Consider the following 20,273-nt stretch of genomic DNA (forward strand, 5'->3'; position numbering starts at 1 on the left):
TCGATGAAAAGCCTACCAACGAACTCATTTGGTATTTGTTTAGAGCTTTTTAAATTTAGCCTGAGGATACAGAGGCTAAGTACAATACTTTTCAAAATGTCCTTGGTTTCTTTTCCTCCTCCTGACTCCTTTCAGTGTGGTTGTTATTTATTTGATACTCAGTTTGGGTTGTTAGTTTCTGTTTGTATTTGTATTCCATTTTGGCTCCTCATCCCTATCTTTATTGATACATATATAATTCAAGTTCATGAAATATTCACAAGTTCAAAATTCAGAATTGTACACAAAAGGATACTCAAAAAAAGTGTTATTCTTCTTTTCTACCCCATTCCTATTTGCTTTCTTACTAATCCCACATTAATCCTTTCCAAAATTTTGCCATGAACGTGCATAGATATGTATGTATGAACATTACATACGTATATTATATATTGTACATAATATAACATGTTATATAAATATCATGTACACAATTACATTATAGTATAAATATTATATAAGTATTACATATATGTTATATAAATATTACATATAAAAATATGATAGTGTGTCTTTTTTCTCCTTGTTTTTTGTACATAAAGAATAGCATACTAGCAGTACACATTTTCACTTTGGTTTCTTCACAATACTGTGTTCTGAAAATTACTTGCCCGATCAGTTCATAAGGTCTTCCTCATTCATTGTTACAGCTGTGTAGTACTCCATTGCATGGCTGTATCATAGCTTATTTAGCTAGTCTCCTATGTAAATGCTTCTGATATTTTACAGTTACAGAGAATGCTGCTGTGTATATTTTCATGGCTGTTTATTTTCGAATTGTTGGAGGCATAGCATTGGGGTAAATTCCTAGAAGTGGAATTGCTAGAACAAAAAGCCAGAGGTAGATGTAGTTCTGTTATTGCCACATTTCCTTTCATAGGGTTGTGTCAGGTTTCCCGTCCACAGCGTATAGTTCCTATTTGCCCACAGTCTTCCCAACATAGTGTCACTTTTTACTTTTTGTGAGAAATTGTATTTCAGTATAGTTCCAATTACCATTTTCTTTTGTTACGAAGGAAGTAGAACATATTTTCTAAATTTAATGGCTTTTTTTATGTCTCGTGTTGTCAGTTGTTTGTTCATGTCTTTTGCCCATTTTTCTATTGTGCTTTCCTCAGTTTTTAAGAGTTCTTTATCTGCGTGGGATATTAGTCCTCCGTGTTCTATATTGCAACTGCCTTTTTATCCCAGGTTCAATTGTCTTTTGACTTTGTTATTTATTGCATTGTAAATTTTAAAAATATATTTATATAGTTATATTTATTAATCTTTTCCTTTATTAGAGCTGGCTTTTGACTTATAGTTAGAAGACCCTTCCATACACCTAGATTAAAGAGGAATTTGTGAGTTTTCCTTTAGTACTTGCATGGTTTCATTTTCTGTGTTTACGTGCCTGATCTACTTGTGTTTATTTTTACGGCATAAAGCATGACTCTAATGTTATTCTTTTACAAACATTGTTGTTCTGGCAGTGTTATTAAAAGTCTTTCTTTGCCCCAGCCATTTGAGAAGCAACCTTTCTTGTGTACTAAAGCCACATATTTATTTGGATCTGCATCTGTACTTTATTCTCCTCCTTTGTCAGTTCATGAGTCAGTGGCACATTACTTTCCCTATACAGGCCTGTGTGGCTCTATAAAAATGCTTGTTTATATTTTTATTTACATTGTATTAAATTTGCAAATACATAATGTTGAATCATGCTATCTAAAAACAAGGATATCTTTCTAATTGGTTCGACTCTATTTTTGTATCTGTTAGGAGAGTTTTATTTATTTATTTTAATTATATTTTATTGATTATGTTATTACAGTTGTCCCAATTTTTCCCCTTTTGCTGCCCTCCACCCAGCACCCTGCTTTCCTCACAGGTTTATTAGTGCCCATCAGTCATGCATAGGTTTTTTTGGCTACTCCATTTCCTCTACAGTACTTTACATCCCTGTGGCTATTCTGTAACTACCTGTTTGTATTTCTTACTCCCCTCACCAATTCACCCATTCCCCAACCTGCCCCTCCCATCAGGCAATCATCAAAAAACTCTCTGTATCTGTGATTCTGTTTCTGTTCTTCTCTTTTGCTTAGCTTTTTTTAAAAATTCAATTGTTGATAGATATGTATTTATTGCTATTTTATTGTTCATAGTTTTGATCTTCTTTTTCATAAATAAGTCTCTTTAACATTTCATAAGAATGAAATATAACAATGGTTTGGTGGTGATGAACTCCTTTAGTTTTTTTCCTGTCTGGAAAGCTCTTTATCTGCCCTTTGATTTTAAATGGAAGCTTTGCTGGGTAGAGCAATCTTGGCTGCAGGTTCCTGCTTTTCATCACTGGGAATACTTCTTGCCAATCCCTTCTAGACTGCAAAGTTTATTTTGAGAAATCAGCTGATAGTCTTATGGGAATGCCTCTGTAGGTAACTGACTGATTTTCTCTTGCTGCTTTTAAGATTCTCTCTTTATTTTTAACTTGTGGCATTTTAATTATGATGTGTCTTTTGGAATGGGCCTCTTTGTATCCATATTATTTGGGACTTCCTGGACTTGCATGTCTATTTCCTTCACCAAATTAAGGAAGGTTTCTTTCATTATTTTTTTCAAAGAGATTTCCAATTTCTTGCTCTTTTTCTTCTCCTTCTGGCACCCCTATGATATGAATGTTAGAACACTTAAAATAGTCCCAGAGGCTGCTTATACTGTTCTCGGGTTTTTTTATTATTATTATTATTGTTCTGTTTTCTTCTTGGTGTTCTGATTGATTGTTTTTAGCTTTTAAAAAAAATCTCTGCAAGTAATGATTTTTTAAAGGTTTTATTTATTTTGTTTTTAGACAGAGGAGAAGGGAGGGGGAAAGAGAGGGAGAGACACATCAATGTGTGGTTGCCTTTTGCACACCCCCTACTGGGGACCTGGCCTGCAACCCAGGCATGTGACTGACTGGGAATCAAACCCACTACCCTGTGGTTCACAGGCCGGTGCTTAATCTGCTGAACCACACCAGCCAGGGCTGTTTTTTTTGCTTCTTTATGCTCTAAATCATTTATCTGATTCTTGGCTTCACCCACTTTATTGTTTTCCTGTAAATTGTTCTTTATTAGTGTATCTTTCATTTCTGACTGAATCTGTTTACTGTTGTTGAGGGCCTCATCAAGTTCCTTGAGTATCCTTATAACCAGTGTTTTAAATTACACATCTAATAGGTTGCTTATCTCCATTTCATTTAGCTCGTTTTTTGGAGTTTTGATTTGTTCTTTCATTTGGGCCATGTCTCTTTGTCTCCTCATTTTGGCAGCCTCCCTGTGTTTGTTTCTATGTATTAGGTAGAGCTGCTTTGACTCCCTGTCTTGGTAGTGTGGCCTAATATAGTAGGTGTCCTCTAGGGTCCAGTGGCACAGCCTTCCCTCTCACCCAAGCTGGGTTCTCAAGGTACACTTTTAGTGTGGGCTGAGAACACGCTCCTCATGTAGTTGAGCTTTGATTGCTGTTGGCAGGTCAGTGGGAGGGATTTACTCAGACCAGTCAGCTGCAAGGACTGACTGTAACCACTGACCACAAACCTCTGCCCTCTGTGGAGGATCAGCTGTCTGGGAGCAGGGTGGTGGTGGACCAACATGTTTGTAGCTCTCCCATAGTTGTGCAGGCTCTAGGGCAGGGGTGTCAAACTCATTTCCACCTGAGGCCACATCAGCCTCGTGGTTGCCTTCAAAGGGCTAATGCAGTTTCAACTCTTTCATAGTTAAGGAGTACATTTTTACAGTCCTAAAATTGTTTTTAGTTGTATTTTTGATGTGGTTGTGTGAGGAGGCAAACCGTGTTACCTATGCCGTCATCTTGACCAGAAGTTATCTAGGAGATTTTTAAATATGTCCTTATATAAAGTTTTACACACTTCTTATTAAACTTATTGCTGAGTATTTTATCTTTATTGATATTATAAAAGCAGTTTTCTCTAATATTGTATCTTCTCACTGGTTATTGTGTGTGTGGAAGCTGTTGACTCAATTTTATATCCTGCTACATTACTGGAATTATTTTTTGAATTAATTTTCTAGGGTTTTTCAGTTATGCAATTATATCATCTGCAAAAAAGATAGTTGTAGTCCTTATTTTCCAATTATTGCTCCTCTTGTTTTCTCTCATCTAGTAGCATTGGCCAATGGCTTGAATATGATAGTGAATAATAGTTCAGAGAATGGGCATCCTTACCTTGTTTCTGATCTTGGTTGAAAAGCCTGTGGTTTTTCTTTCTTTAATAAAAAAGTGTCACTGACCGAGAATTTCAGCCCCATTTATGAGAGAGAGAGGTGCCTGTGTCCAAGTCACAGTCACACTGATGGTGCTTTACAGGCCTGTGCACCTCAGCCAAGATAAGAGTACTGACTGCACACACCTCTTTTCTACCCAGCAGTTAGGAGACTGGACAAGGTTATTTTCATATTTGTCTCTGGTTACAGCAGTATTGAGTATTCATTGAAAATTTGGGAAATATGAATTGAAAGTAAAAAATAAAATACTTGCAATCTTACCACTCCAAAATAATCATTATTAACATTTTGTTGCATTTTCATCTAGTCTGTTTTCTCTGTATATATGAATGTATAGGGTTTATATCAAATCGTAGCAGTATAAGATGTATATATTTAAAGTTCTTATCTCTTCAGTGAGTTGTAGGACTAAATCAATCCTTCCTTTGAAAATGCATTACATAAATTCAACATTACATAAATATAAGTGAATGATACTTGATATCCTAAGTATTTCCATGTCATTAATTATTTTTGAAAGATTTTATAATGGCTGCAGAATTTCTGAGAGTATTACCTTGATTTTGAAAGAAATATATGAGGGGGGACCCCCTTAAAAAAGGAACTATCTTCTGGATGGCGGCTCCCTTGTAGTACAGGTCTCCCCTGCTAGGTAATTGTTCTGGGAACCCATCTGTATCAGTGTACTAGCTGGCATTGTTGTGAGAGGCTGTGTTTGGCTTCAGTGCATTTTTTAGAAGACTCTTTCAACACATTTGCCCATTTCATGATAGGTGATTTATGAACATACCTGTCCACACTGAGTGTTCAGCATTTTTTGACCAAAAATAACATGATCCCCATGCCCCAGTCTTCCTATTCACCCAATCTTGCCCCAAGTGACCTTTTTTTTGTTTCCCCGGATGAAAAAAGTCCTCAAAGGGAAACATTTTCCTGGAAGAGGTGATACAAAAAAACGGCAGAAGCCCTAAAAGGCATCAAAATTGAAGAGTTCAAAAACTGTTTTGAGCAACAGAAAGAACATCTTAATAGGTACTTGGCATCAGATGGAGAGTACTTTGAAGGTGACTGAAGTTTAAACATGTAAGAGTAAATACACAATTTTTTATAAATAAACCCCAGGTATTTTGGATTCCCCCATTTTATATTCAAGTACCACATTTCTTTATAATGTCATGACTAGTGAGAGAAATAAGAGACAGTTGAGGCTATCAAGGGGCAGGGAATGATGGTACAAAAGAATATTGAAATACCAAACAATGTCAGAAGTATCAGAAAACATTAACTTTATACCTGTGTGTTTTGGGGAAGGAAAAGGGAGTGTGGAAAGTCTTAAAGTTAAGGTTAGAGAACACATAGCATGTGCTCAGAGTAGGCCAGTGGTGGTAAGGCTGAAGGGGAAGGGCCTTACCTATTGCAAGGACAGGGTGGACATTAGAATTCACAAGGAAACAAGGGACATCATTTCAGATTGGGAGAGCTGGGTGGGGAGGGCAGGAACTGAACAGGAGTGTGTTGGGACCGTGGCTGTTCAGAGAGGGGCGGTGGGCCTTTTCTCCCTGATTTCTCTAAAAGGACTAAGTTAGGTTTATCTTTGCTGTTTTAAATTTGAATTCTCTTAACTCAATGAAAACCTTTTATTTCTTAATTAACAGTAAACGTTCAAAACATAAATTCCTAGTTAAGGCCACTTTGCAGTGTTAATTGTTTTGTATTAAAGTGTAATCCATTCACTTATGGAAACAGCCTGTCATTAGATCTTTTCTCTCGCTCTCTTTTTTAGTGGGGAGTGGATAAGAGAGCTAGGGGCTCAGGACAGAAGGCAAACTTTAGGCGCTGTTGCTGATTTTCTTATTCTCAAATGTTAGTAATTATGTTGAATGTTGCTCAGCAACCTCTATGAGTAATTAAACAGGTTATTTTGCTAATTATCTGTTTAGTTGATTTGGGAGGAACAATAAAAGATATAATAAAGGATTAATTATTTTCAACATGTTTCAAGTATATTATTTTATTCTTTTAGCTCTTATCTTCATTGTCAATGGGCATCTGTAGAAGATCTGGAAAAAGATAAGAGAATTCAGCAAAAGATTAAACGATTTAAGGCAAAGCAGGGCCAGAACAAATTCCTTTCAGAGGTATGAGACACCTGGTTAATTTTGTAAAGTGTTTACTTTATTAAAATGTTCTGAATTCTGAATTTCAGTTCAGTAATTTATTAAGAAAAACTAGTTTGCCTCATTTGGTGCTGTTACTTGCATATTGGTAACTGGTTATTGCTAAAAAAATGTGTAAACAGGAAGTTTCTCATTCTTCCTGTTGCTTAGTGGAAAAGATACTGGTCCTTATGTTATTATGTGGAAATATAATGGTATGATTATAATCTTGTAATGAAAGTACAGTTAGTAGATGGTGGAAAATGTAAGTAGACAAATGTTATATTAAGATTTAGCAGGTTAAAAACTCTAATTGTTAAATACAAGTTCTAGGAAATAAAAGTTTATTTCTATTGGGGAAGGTATGTGTGCAAGTCCATGCCTCATTACAGAGAGTTCGCTAGACTCATTTTTACAAATGGTGTGCTGTGGTGTAAAAGTTGGCATAATATCATTGTCTGTCTCCCTTTATCGTAGGTTATCAATTATGATGAAAAAGTAACCATACCTGGGGCAGGAAAGAAAAAAATGTGTTTCTAAGAAGGGCCAAGTTTCCCCCCAGTATAGTCAAGTACATTTTAAAAAGTGCTTCACAAACTGCTTACTGGGATCTTTGGACTTTAGATCACCAGTTTGGTTTCACTTGCAGCCTCAAGTAGATTAAAAGAGAAACCTTCACACTGAAAGATTAAACTTGCTGATTTATTAGCTATCTACTCCATAAAGGAGTTAACAGAATGTAAAATGTAAAGAAGTGTGAAATTTGATGCAAAATAATACCTGCTTAACAAGCTACTTCACACCCCACCTCTTTTAAAGATGGGGGCAGGGACAGAAGAATGTTCAGTACTTTTATGTCATAAAATCCTTATAATCCCAGGTGGCAAGTCCGTGTTCCCCTGGAATCGGATTTCCATGCTCCCAACAGACAGATTGTAAAGTCTGTATTAGTTGGGGGATCAGATTGGTGGTTTTACTGGACATACGTCCGAATCACCACTTTGGTTATTCTGAGTATTCAGCTTCTTTGCAGTGCAGTAGTTAGCGCTGAGGGGAATGGAGATACACGGATGTGACTCACTCCTTACATGTTGGAGAATATTTAGGTGATTCTTTGAAAGGACAGTTTCTGAGAAAAAAATGGGTAGTTCTATTTTTCATGCCCTTCTTAATGAAACTAAGGTTAAGTGTCGGTGACATGGGGCAAGTTGAAATCGTTTAGCTTCCTTTTAGAAAGAAACTCTGAATGTTCAACTGACCTTTTCTATGGATCAGTAGCAAGGAAAAGGGAAGCATGCTGTGGTAACTTCCCCTACAGCCTTGAATCCTGATTCTGTTCGTTACATTTATTTGGACCGTATTTCCTGGAATCAGGTGCATTTTACGGGCTTGTGCCTGGTCCCAGCTCTGTAGCCTTTGCATTTGGGCCTTTGTTTGTGCATCACCTGCACCAGAGTTGAAATGCATTATCTTGCCGGTAACCTGTCAACTGGAATCTTAAGTTTGGACTTGAATGGAGGTCTGAAGGGAGAATCTGAGAGTTAGCAGAGTAGGATAAAGTATATTCCCTTACTTTCTTTTTTACACACACACGTTTGTCCGATTCTCATAGATGTTCCTGGATTTAGGTTTTCCATGCAAAGCTATCACCACTTTTGCATTCTTTGTTACACCTTAGGTTTCCTTATAAATCTGCTCCAATTAAAATCTCTATTCAAAAAGGTTACTGAAACTGGAAATTGCATCACATGCATGATGGCATGCATAGATTAATCATTTGAAGGATAGACATGTTTAGGAGTACAGTTAAGAATTAAAGTTCAGCAATGACACCTTCTGTTTAAGAATAAGTTGTCTTAAAGAGAGCATTTGTCATCAAAACCAGTTTATAGAAAGTTTTAGTGTTTATGCTGTCTGTGAATAATACATATTTTTGTGCCTAAATCAAGAAGTTTTTGACAAAGCCAGTGCACTAATATATTAACATTTTAAATTAACTGAAAATTTGAATGGATTTTTTGCCTCACTAATCAACTCTATGTAAAGGCCTGAGGCAGTTGAAACACATTTTTGTATTTCTGATTTCTGTTCCATAATTCACAGTTGAAAGCATCCAAACCGGGTGTTTTAATGGGAACAGTAGCCCAGAGAATGTTTGTTATCCTTGAGCCAACTGTGATCGAACAGCTTATCTTTTCAACCTGCAATTCAGGGGATATACATGGTGTCTGAGTGACTTCTCACATGTCCCTAAGGAGTGCAAAATACAAAGCATTTTAATGCACTTATATTACTGATAAATTACTTTATAGGAACACAATAATACGGCTTGTGTTTTTTAACTTACCTGACTCTAGCTTATGTAAAGTATAGCATAGTCTCTAACTTCCCTTTGAGTCCTATTTTATTCTTTTGTATGTGATAACTTCGCAAGCAAGCAATATTACTTTTGTAAAGACTGTTAATATATTGGCTAAGGAACCCAATTATTTAAGCCTCATTTCTTTATCCCTAATACTTTTAGCTAAATGTTCTATATTCAATACAAATAAATCATTACAACCTTTAATGACAAGGCTGTATTCAAATGAGGTACTAATATTGATTGGTAAAGACAAACAAACCTTATAAACTCTGCTCACACTGTAATTTGAAATTCACTGGTTTCCATGTTTTTAGCTTTTGAATAACATTCTTTAAATGATGCTCAGAGGCATCAGACAGCTCCAGTAGTTACAAGATTCCAATAGCACTTACTGTGCGCATGGCTCTGGTTCTTTATTGCAGACTGTAGTTTCAAGAATGCCAAATGCATTGCATGCCATAAGCCTTTTGGACTGCTCATTAGTGGATTGTAATTTCACACTTCATTTCAAATATTCTTAAACATTCTCTCACAGTGAAAAGGTTTCACACAGTAATTAAAAGTCCCAGTTAATACAAAGTCTGAGAAGTCTGATTTCCTCATGGGGAATGATTTTGCTAAATTGTAGCATTTCAATTAATATAAAAGAATCTGCCAAATATAAATTTTCTATTGCTGTGACCCAAAGTATTACTGCCTGGTGAAAAGTGAAATATAGTGTTTACTCTTAGGAATTACATAAACATTTTCACTTTTTTCCTTTGGTGCAGATTGAAGATGAGCTTTTTAATCCAGATTATGTGGAGGTTGACCGGATAATGGATTGTTCACGTAGCACAGATGACCGGGGAGAGGTAACAGAAGATCACTTACTTTAGGGGGCGGGGGCTCAGACAGCTTATGTGTGTTTACAGAGAACAATTGTGGAAGCGCTAGATCTCATCCCGGTCAGAGCCTTGGATTGTGGGATATTTGTTCTAAATCTAACAGAAACTTACTAACTGTTGGTTTTTATAATTTAATAATAGAGCTAAATGTGGTTTATATTTAGTCTGAGAGCTTTTTAAAAAGAAATCAGTTTTCAATATGAAACAAATACATTGATGTTTCGCACAATTTCAGAATATGATCAATAAAAAGAATTTGGTACATTGTGGTATAAATCTGTTATGTAGCACAGATCTTCCTTATGTAATTAAGAGTGCTATTACATCAGAATGGAGTTTTAATAAAAAAAGTTTGAGTGAGACTCTTTGTGAATGATTTGCACAGGCTCAAATTCACCTGTTATACACTGGATATTTCATTATATTGTACTTTCTGGCATTTAAATATTATACTTAGCAGTGACTTAGATAAAGATTAATTTGTTTTGGTAATAGTAATACTATTTTCAGTGTAGACTTGAGAATATTTAACTAGGGACTACTTTCCAAACTTCTACCCACTCAGTCTTACTATTGCCTGGGTGGTGTCTATTGATAAATGAAGTAGAACACATTTTTCCTTTATACATGTAGTGTTTGGTCAAATGAATCCAATTCTGATTTCTTTAAACCTGGCCCAGCCTGTGACTCACTATCTGGTGAAGTGGTGTTCACTGCCTTACGAAGACAGCACTTGGGAGCTAAGGCAGGACATCGATCAAGCAAAGATTGAAGAGTTTGAGAAACTAATGTCCAGGGAGCCGGAAACAGAGCGCGTGGTAAGAATTGGCTAAGGGTAGAGGATTTAATTTGGAAACAAGCATCACGGTGTGGTCTTTGAGAAACCACTAATGGGATTTACTATATTTGAAACAGGAGCGACCTCCTGCTGATGACTGGAAGAAATCGGAGAGTTCCAGGGAGTATAAAAACAATAACAAACTCAGGGAATACCAGTTGGAGGGAGTAAACTGGCTACTTTTCAATTGGTACAACATGTATGTAACACATGTTTCCTTCACTTTTAAAAAGGCCTGAGGTTCTTTGTAGTTATTGAAAATAGTACTCAAATGCAACTTAACATTTTAGCTTTCTAATAAGAATTACTAAAAAATAAGCATTGGGAGTATGCGTATTATTTATTCAAAAAGTAATACAGAGATTGATAGAAGTATGTATAAATAATTGTTATTTCTTTAGATTTTGTTTGAAATGCATTTTACTGAATTTAAGAGAACATCTAAGATAGGCATTTGTGAGTATAGTAATATATTTTGTAAAAAGAGAGCAGTGACTACTATCTGTACTCATTAAACTTTGTTTGTTTTGTTTCCTTCCCACAGGCGAAACTGCATTTTAGCAGATGAAATGGGTTTGGGAAAAACTATCCAGTCCATTACATTTCTCTATGAGATATATTTGAAAGGAATCCATGGCCCTTTTTTAGTGATTGCCCCATTGTCCACAATCCCCAACTGGGAAAGGGAGTTCCGTACCTGGACAGAGTTGAATGTGGTTGTGTATCATGGGAGTCAAGCTAGTCGTCGGACCATTCAGTTGTATGAAATGTACTTCAAAGATCCCCAGGTAAAACGTCACGGGCGGCTTTCCCGATGCTTAGTGTGTGCATGTTAGGGTGCTGGACTTAAAATGAGCTGAGTGATTTGGGAGAAGGGCCTAGATTTTGCAAAATTGAGGAACTTGCTTTAGGTTTCTTACTCAATTTATGTTTGTATTATATTTCTACATCTTATGATTACAGGTCTTTATTTTTATAACCGTCATTCTGATTATTAGATTAAAAACAAATGAAAATTCTTTACCTTGGATGATCACTGAAAATCATTTAATGTGTTGATTTTCTAATTGGCTTTCTTTTGCAATTGTAAGAGAAAGGTGAACAAAAAAATGGTGTTATTAAATGTGAACAGAAAGAATTTTTAGTTTGCTATATTATTGCTAGAAATGGAAAATACTAGGCATGTAATATTGAGAGGCACATTGAATAAAATACATCCAAAGGGAAGAATTTATACTTTGGTTCTTAGTAGCAATTACTGTGAATTTTTACTTATTCAAGTTACCTGTATAGTTATTCTGTGATATTGAAATTATAAATGACTTAATGAAGAAAGAAAAATAGTATATGCTAAATTAGTTTTAAGCTATAGGTGTTAAAGGTGTTAACTGGTAGTTCTGTAATTAGAAATAGGACAGAGTTCCATTTTGTGTTTGTTTGCTTTAAGTATAAAAATCTGCCCTGTATCTAATCAAAGGAGGAAAACATCAAAATCTGTTTTTTGTATGTATCTTTAAATTTGGGAAATTATTATAAGTTCTATCCTAAGTGAATGTTTTTCATTTTAGCACTTTAAAAGAAAGGGTACAACAATAAGGAAAGGTGTAAAGTTTTAAAAGGTAAATTTTTTTTTTTAAATTAGCACATAATGCCTTTGGCCTTCACCTTTTGGAGTCTGTAGGGTGTAAGCAGAGTAAATGCTCTTAGTAGCTCTTTACTGGGTATGAACTGTAATGAAATTGGATCAGAGATTTTACTAACAATTTTCTAACTTCTTTTAAAAGGAGAAGATTTTAAAGCCTTGTTATACCATAACAGCATAAAACCTCTCAAATATCTTGAAAAAAAAAAGTGTTACCTAAAATAAAGATGTCCCTAGAGGGATAAATCCATATGTTTTATGTTCTTTACTTATCCTTAACGTTGTTAGTAATCTGTAATGCTAATTAATAATTCAGAGTTGTTCTCGTAGGGTCGAGTGATAAAGGGGTCCTATAAGTTTCATGCCATCATCACTACCTTCGAGATGATTTTGACTGATTGTCCTGAGCTGCGGAATATTCCATGGCGTTGTGTAGTCATTGATGAGGCCCACCGGCTGAAGAATAGGAACTGCAAGCTGCTGGAGGGACTCAAGATGATGGACTTGGTCAGTGATCATTTAGTGACTCCATTGAACCTGAGTGGAGTAGTTACTGGTTCAACATTCCTGACACTCTGAATTTGGCTAATGCTCGTGAAGGGTGTTGGCAAAGCCTGTCAAATATTGTGATACATCCTCCTGAGCTTTTACTTACCTAAAAGTGGCTGCTGTCTTCTTCATTCTAATGTTGTTGACTGGTATTTCTGCACAGTTGTATCACAGCAGAATATAGTCATGATATTTTCGCTGAAATGAGTTTCAAGTATTTGCTTTCCCTTTTGTTTGTAAATACTACCATTATGATCCATTCATGTTCTGAGACTGATAGGTTTTGGCATGTGGGGGCCAACTTGTACAGGCAGGTTCTCATATGTTGGGCCAGATCTGTAATTGGTCCACTTTGCACAGACACTTAGAAGTTTGGGGCATTACAAGACCTTGAAATTGATCTGGAGTTTTAGACTGCGCTTATCTGATACTCTGCCAGCTTCCTAAGAGATGGTCAGGTCTTCCTGACTATATTTTTCTAGATTTTCTTCAGTAGGAGTATCATGGGGTAATATCTTGTACGGTGATAGAATTTGGTTGGTTTTCACTTCCACACTGCTGTGCATATGATTTCCTAGTGGAAATTGCTACCTGGTCTCTGTCATTATCAGGCTGCTTTTCACTCTGTAGTTTACAAGGTGGGTTTTGACACACATTTTTATTTTTAACGTATATTTTAAAAGCAAAGTTATTTAGCATGTTTGGGTGTTTTGATCAGTTACAAAAAAGTAAAAAAGATTTTTTTTAATCCCTTAACTGTTTTCTTCAGTAGATTAATTTGATCTCTTGTTAACTGTGGGATTGAGAGGGGGAGAAATATTCTATATGTTCATGGCTATAGATTTTTTTTATTAAAGACGGGTACTACTGAAAAGAACACTTTAAAGCTTTCTGTTGCAGCAGGTTCTTGGAAGCAGCGTCTTTAAATTTAAGAATTTAATTCTTAAATTAGGGGATTAGGTTAGCCAGCTATTCTTTTAATTAAAAACAAACAAAAGTTTGTTATCCCATTTAGGAGTGGATTTCCCCCTAATTGTTTAAGGCTATCTTAAGACCTTCCTCAAAGTAGTATATATTATTAGGTTGCCAATCCACAAAAGAAATTAGAATAGTTAGAAATGGTGAATGCTCTTGAAAATGTGGGTAAGCATATGGAAAAAAGAAATGCCATGGCTATGTTTGGTCTCTTCAGGTGATACTTTAGCATTACATTGAAGTAAACCTGTGTTTATAGGTAACCACTGATGTTCATGAAATATCTAATTATATCTTCTGAGTAGGGCCCCATCTTCCCAGTGGTCCACATAAAAGACCGTTATAAGCATTATTTCCTGAAGGCTAAATAGTCACCCAAATGAGTTTATGTAAGTTGTTTTCTATTATTAGCTCACATGTTTCCAGATAGTAAATTCTTGTTGCAAAACAGTCTTCCATTGGTTGAACTGTGCTTTTCCACTGTTTATAGTAACACTTCATTAATGGATTAGAATCTCTTATCCAGACAGTTTTTCTGTCACATCCTGCAGTGTTCTCTAGCCTCTTGCACATAGTATCACATATAGCAAATGATGCATGTCACACCGGGGTAAGCCAAGGAGGCTGCCCACTGCCACAGGTGGCAGTCCTGGGACCTGACTTCCACAGTCCTGCCGGCCACTTCAAGGACACGACATCATTGCCACTCATTCCTGATGCACCAGCTTGGAAGTTCTGATTAGCTAATGAACAACATGTTTGTTTTCCTGATAATCAAGAATCTTTATCTCAGAAAAGATCTTTTAGGAGGGAGTACATAATTGTTCAGAATTAGAATGCAATTATATCTGTCCAGTTCTGAACAGGTTATTGCCTGGTTTTTAAATCCTTACTTTAAAGTAAACAGCATGAGAACTTATACACGTAAACCTTTTTATTCTTCTTTCTTAGAATAAGTGACAGTGAAAATAGCGAATAATAACTATATCTAACTACAAAGCAGGTCATAGGAAACTGCTGTTACCTGCACTAGACTCAGAATGAAATGCATTCACTGAGGATTATCTTCGATTATCTTCAAGTGCACTCTCAGAGAGGAAAGACCAGAGAGTGTCTTCAGCTCCCCCATCACACAGGAAGTGCTTGTGAGGTGATACGCTGAGGGACATTTACAGCCTTCACTGTCCTGCACAGGACCCTGGGAAGGCAGAGCCATCTCCTTGGCCCTCACTGACCAGGAGGGAATTCTCTGGAGGTGGTGGTGGTTCTTCACTCATTTCCATGACCTCATCTGTGATTGTTAGGAAGCCCCACACAAATTAAAAGAGTGCCAAAATGGAAGCAAATGGACATCACTCCATCAGAGCTAAAAAGAAGGGTAACATTTTCAAGCCAAAAGCATATCTTCTGGTGTAGTGGACTTGGAGATGATAGGCTTGGTGGCTCGAGTCTCTTCCGTGACATTTTGGGATACATGGTATATTCATCATGCGTTATTCTGTACTTACCTGCTTTCAGATGGAAGCCTGGTTATATTCCTTCCACTGTTTCTATGCATCCTTATAAAAGGGTTGTATGTGCAAATAATCATTTGGTGGAACCGGCTTTAAATAGCCCTTGATCAGAAGCAGCATTGAAAAAGGAGTTTTTTTCCTTTTTTTCAAATAAGTTTATTTTGAGATTAATATGTTAAAAGGCTTTTTCTGAAGTATTTGGTAAGAGGTTCGGGATTTAACTCAGTAGTAAAGGGTATGAAAGGAACTGGGAGACAATCTCTATCTCTTTCCCTGCCGTGACTCTTTTCCCGAATGTGTGACAGTATTTTTAAAAAATCTTGGGTAAAGTAATTCAGGACTTGAGTATGTCAGGGGCTGTTGCCCATGTTACCAGTCAGTGTGGTTATACATTAGAAAATCTCAAGTTGATTTGCAAAGTCCTTAGTCTTTGTGAATTTAATGAGTGTGAAGATGATGGTGTCCTATGCATCTTCTGAATCAGAGACCTCTCTATTCGAAGGGGAGAAAAGGAAGAATAAAAGAAAATTGAACTGTTTCACCTCACTTTGAAAGAGCTTCACTGACAGATAACATGTGATAGATATTAAGGAAAATAGCATGTTCTTAGTTACATCATTCACCTGGTATTTACCAAGCATATACTCTCTGCTTGGCAACCAAGTCTTATTCCTAGTTAAGGCAGGGTATTGCTTTTGAACCAACTGGAAGGTATGATCACTTTTTGAAATAGTTCTAATAGCTGTACTATGTATCAAGTGGCCAAACTCATAACATAAAATAACATAAAGCCCTCGAGATTAATAAACTCTCTGTTGTTCAGACCTGTCACTGCCAAACAGTTCCTCCGTTTGATGTGCAGAAGTGAGACAATGGCACAGACATGTCAGGAGAGCTGGAGAAGGAGCTTGTAAACAGGAAGAATTGTTTTAAAGAAATGCCTAACTTGGTTCAAAGAGACAAAATTAGAAAGAGCATCTGTTTTTTTAGAAAAGTGATTGTGGTATTTAAGACCAAGCCTACCCCTCTGCTAGTGTGAGATTTTTGCAGAACAAAATAGTTTTTCGTGTGCTGTTGCGTGTAGATGAACTTCTTTTGTCTCCGACATGAGTCATGCAGGAAGCAGATGGGGAGACTAGGGCACTGTTGATGTAGAGAACAGAAAGAGTCATGTAAGTTTTATCTGAGCCTAGGGATTTTAGGAAAAAACTTCCACTTTGGTGCAGACAAAGCAGAGACTTAGGGGACTCACAAAGCCATGTCACTAGATTGGTGACCTAGTAACCCCAGGAAGAGACGAAATGGCAAGACAGTTACCACCGGTCTGGGGCGTTCTAAGGAGGCCCCTCTGTGTGTGGGTCTGAAGCAGGGACTGCTTTGTCTTGTATCTCTGCCTTAGCACCTGATTCCTACCCTTGCTGTAGGGTGGGTGCTGGACTAGTTTTAATGAGAAACAGGAACATGGGTATTGAGAGAGAGGCTTTGGTTTTAAGAAACTGTCGTGGTTATGACTCGGTCACTTGCTCTTCTGGTATTCCTGCAGGAACACAAAGTGCTGCTGACGGGAACTCCACTACAGAACACTGTGGAAGAGCTCTTTAGCTTGCTCCATTTCTTGGAACCAACTCGCTTCCCTTCAGAAACCACCTTTATGCAAGAATTTGGTGATCTGAAAACAGAAGAACAGGTATTTATCACGTCCACTTTGTATTTTTGCTATATAACTGCAGATTATCCATGAAATGGTAAAGGATTAATATTTAACTATTTAAAAATGTAAACATTTTTTTCCCATCCAGTAAACAAGTGAGCTTTCTATCTCCTTTCCTTGGCATTCCAAATCTTCATTGCAGAGGTTTTCTTGTCTGTCCACTTGCCCCTATGAAGGGTGGCTGGGATTTAGAGAGGTTATATACATACCTGTTCGTGTAATTTTCAGAGACTGTTGTGCTGCTCAGGTTGGTGGTTTTCAAGGTACACTTCTGAACTCTGTATTCTTTTGGGGGTAGTGTTAGAAGCCTCTAGAATTTGTAGAGCCATTTGCCTACTGGAGTTATAAGGTTTAGTCTTACTTCTTAACCATGTATAATTGGTCGCTTTGCTTACTTTTCTGAGCTTACATACTTTCATTTAGAAACGTGGGCCATAACTACCCCACAGGATTTCTATGAGAATGTGTTGTGTATGAAAAGTGGTTGGTTATTTTACATATGCCGGGAGTTTATATGGGTATTTGAAGTAAATGCAGAGATATTCTTGACACCTTGGTCCTTTGTACCCTCCCCCAACTTTCTGCCTACAACCTCTCAGTTGAGTTCAAAGTGAAGTCTATTTCGTTTTGTTTTTCTTAAAACTATCTGGTGGGCTATATCCTATTGCCAATCAACAGAAAAGAGAACTGCAGAGAGATATTCTGCTTGCTCATTGGTGCAGGGACTACATAACTCCTGGCTTTTTGCTCTTTCTGGAAAGGAAGAGAACTGAAGCAGAGGACTCCCCTGACTCTGTCTCTTCCTCATCATCCCTCTGGCTTATGACAAATAAAAGGGAAAGAGAAAGGAATAAATTTGGCTTTTTTCTGCTGTGTACTTTTCAAGCCTCTGGTTGTTCAGGACTCCTAGATAGGTGTGAGATGGTCCATTTGAAATCGAGTCATTCAGCCTCCAGGAACTTCTGGTATGAAACCTGAAAAATCCATGCCTTCATCCCCTTACAGGGCTTTGACGAATGAAACTGAGCAGTAAACAAATAGGATGATAATCCTGGTTTTTTATGTTAGGGTATGTTTTAACATGTAAGCAAGTCATGACACCAATATTTACTTAAGGTCCTTTTTTAGGTGCAAAAACTCCAGGCTATTCTAAAGCCAATGATGTTGAGACGTCTCAAGGAGGATGTAGAAAAGAACTTGGCCCCCAAAGAAGAAACTATTATTGAAGTTGAGCTAACAAACATTCAGAAGAAATATTACCGAGCCATCCTTGAGAAGAATTTTACATTTCTTTCCAAAGGTGGTGGTCAAGCTAATGTACCTAACCTTTTAAACACTATGATGGAATTACGAAAGTGCTGCAATCATCCATACCTTATTAACGGTAAGCCTGGCTATTTGTAAACTTATTTAATGATGATCAAAGTACCAGAAACCCTTTTCTCCCTTTAGACTGAGGATTTGTGGTTTCTAGTCATTGCTGTATCCTCTCATCTCAGTGTGTGGCTTCCACCACCTTCCTATTCTTCATGATTCCCCTTTCTGCGGTGTCTCCTGCTGGTCCCTGAAGCAGGACCTCACCTCACCTTTCTCCTGCATCCCTGAATCTGGGTCTCACTTGTTGAAAGGAGGAGATATTGGTCCTCTGTGGCTAAAAACCATCAAAAGTGTTAATAGTTAGACAGAAATTAGCCCCTGATTGAGATTTTCTTGCTCTGTGTGTGTGTGTTAAAATCTGAAATTACAGAGGAACTTCAGTGTGAGAAGGCAGCTATTAGCTGTCTCAACATTTTGAGAAAAGTCAATTTCTCTCAGTCCAGAAGCCTTTAACACCTGTCCTCTAAGAATGAGAGATTATTTTTTATAGCTTTGGTAATAGTCCCTGTTACTAATGAATACTTTATGGTCTTCCTGTTTTCTCAACTAATTGATAGTGTTAGGTAATGGATATGAGTAAAATCCTGTATTACATACTTGCAAAAATCATTAAAAGAATAAATATTTCATGCCTTTGATGTGGAAGATACTCCAGAGAATACAAGAGCCTTCAGTTTGTCAGGGATTGAGATTAGGAAAGCCATTAGAAAGTGATGGCATTGAGACAAGCCTATAGGTCTGGGAAGGATTTTGCCAGTCAGGGTTTAAAAGGAGGGGCATTATGCTGATGTAATAACATGAGCAAAGAAGAGGACTGAGGGAAACGAAGGGGAACTTGCCCAAAGTGTACAGTACCTGCAAGAAACAGTACAGTGGTGAACCTAGACATGCTGGGACCTTGCTGTGGAAAGCCTCAAATGCTAGGTTACAGAATTTTGTCTTTAGTCTGTAGGCAGTGGAGAACCACAGATAGTGTTTAAGCTGAGGAATGATTGGAAATGTGATTCCGGATGGTGGATCTGGCAACATCGTATAAGACAGATGGGAGTTGGAAAAGATAGGCAGCCAGAACAACCAGCTACGAGGCTGGCTATTGCTGTAGTCCAGGCTGGAGTTAATATGGGGTGAGGAAAGGTGATGACCCACTATGATGGGGCGTTTGTGTGCAATTATAATTGGCCAGCAGTGCAGTTCGGTTCCTTTCTAGGGAAGAAGGTACAAGCCTGATTTTGTCTTTATCACAATCCATGAGGTTCACGGGCAGCTAATTTAAAGAATTCCTAATCTTTTTTTCTTTCATAACTGATACACTGAAAGCTACCTCAGATCTAGAAATTTCTATTACTAAATGACAAATGGTCTATACCTGGAAGACGATCCCAGTGTAGCACCTGAGGTCACTGCTGTGATGTGACATCAGTAAATTTCCTTTTCAAACTTTGTGATTTTAGCTTTGTCTTTTAAAGAGAGTATCATGTGTGATAATTATATGTTTAATGCTGCCAACCTGCTAATCACCATCTGTTTAAGAGCCTGTAAGGCCATTTATAGTGAGTGTCAGCCAGCCTGTTCCTGAGTTGGGGAGATATAGTTGGGGCTACAGCAATTGATGGTATGGGTAAACACACATGCGTGCATGTGCGCGCGTACACACAAACACACACTGTTGCATTTAATACCTGTAAAGGAAATAAAGAAAAGTAGCCACCAGTGGGGGAGAAAAGGCACTCACAGTAGAGATTAAATGTGCCAGCAGAATGTGTGTGAAAGGAGGGATGATCTCAGCGATAGTTGTTGGGTGTCCGTTCCCAATTACTAATTACATGCAGTAACCCCTAGAGGGGGGAGTTCCCCAAAATACAGCTGGTGGGTCTTTTCTGTAGCCGATGCCTCCCCAGGGTCATCCTACATCATTTATTGTTCGCCAGGAGACTCTAGGACTTCTAAGGCTTGGA

The 20,273-nt window shown here is 37.3% G+C and overlaps 1 protein-coding gene across 6 annotated transcripts in view; it reads left to right on the forward strand.

Moving 5' to 3' along the window:
* The window catches only part of CHD7 (chromodomain helicase DNA binding protein 7), a 197,671-nt gene that overhangs the window by 140,750 nt on the left and 36,648 nt on the right, over positions 1-20,273 (forward strand). For all 6 annotated transcript variants that reach the window (XM_045861487.1, XM_045861490.1, XM_045861491.1 and 3 more), the window contains 8 exons: positions 6,328-6,442; positions 9,596-9,679; positions 10,393-10,530; positions 10,628-10,749; positions 11,095-11,338; positions 12,523-12,699; positions 16,774-16,917; positions 18,070-18,325. In XM_045861487.1, coding sequence (XP_045717443.1) covers positions 6,328-6,442; positions 9,596-9,679; positions 10,393-10,530; positions 10,628-10,749; positions 11,095-11,338; positions 12,523-12,699; positions 16,774-16,917; positions 18,070-18,325 — 1,280 coding nt within the window. The remainder of the gene's footprint in view (positions 1-6,327; positions 6,443-9,595; positions 9,680-10,392; positions 10,531-10,627; positions 10,750-11,094; positions 11,339-12,522; positions 12,700-16,773; positions 16,918-18,069; positions 18,326-20,273) is intronic.

Source organism: Phyllostomus hastatus, unplaced genomic scaffold (assembly GCF_019186645.2).
Source record: "Phyllostomus hastatus isolate PE091 unplaced genomic scaffold, TTU_PhHast_1.1 phas_scaffold_21, whole genome shotgun sequence".
Classification (NCBI taxonomy): Eukaryota; Metazoa; Chordata; class Mammalia; order Chiroptera; family Phyllostomidae; genus Phyllostomus; species Phyllostomus hastatus.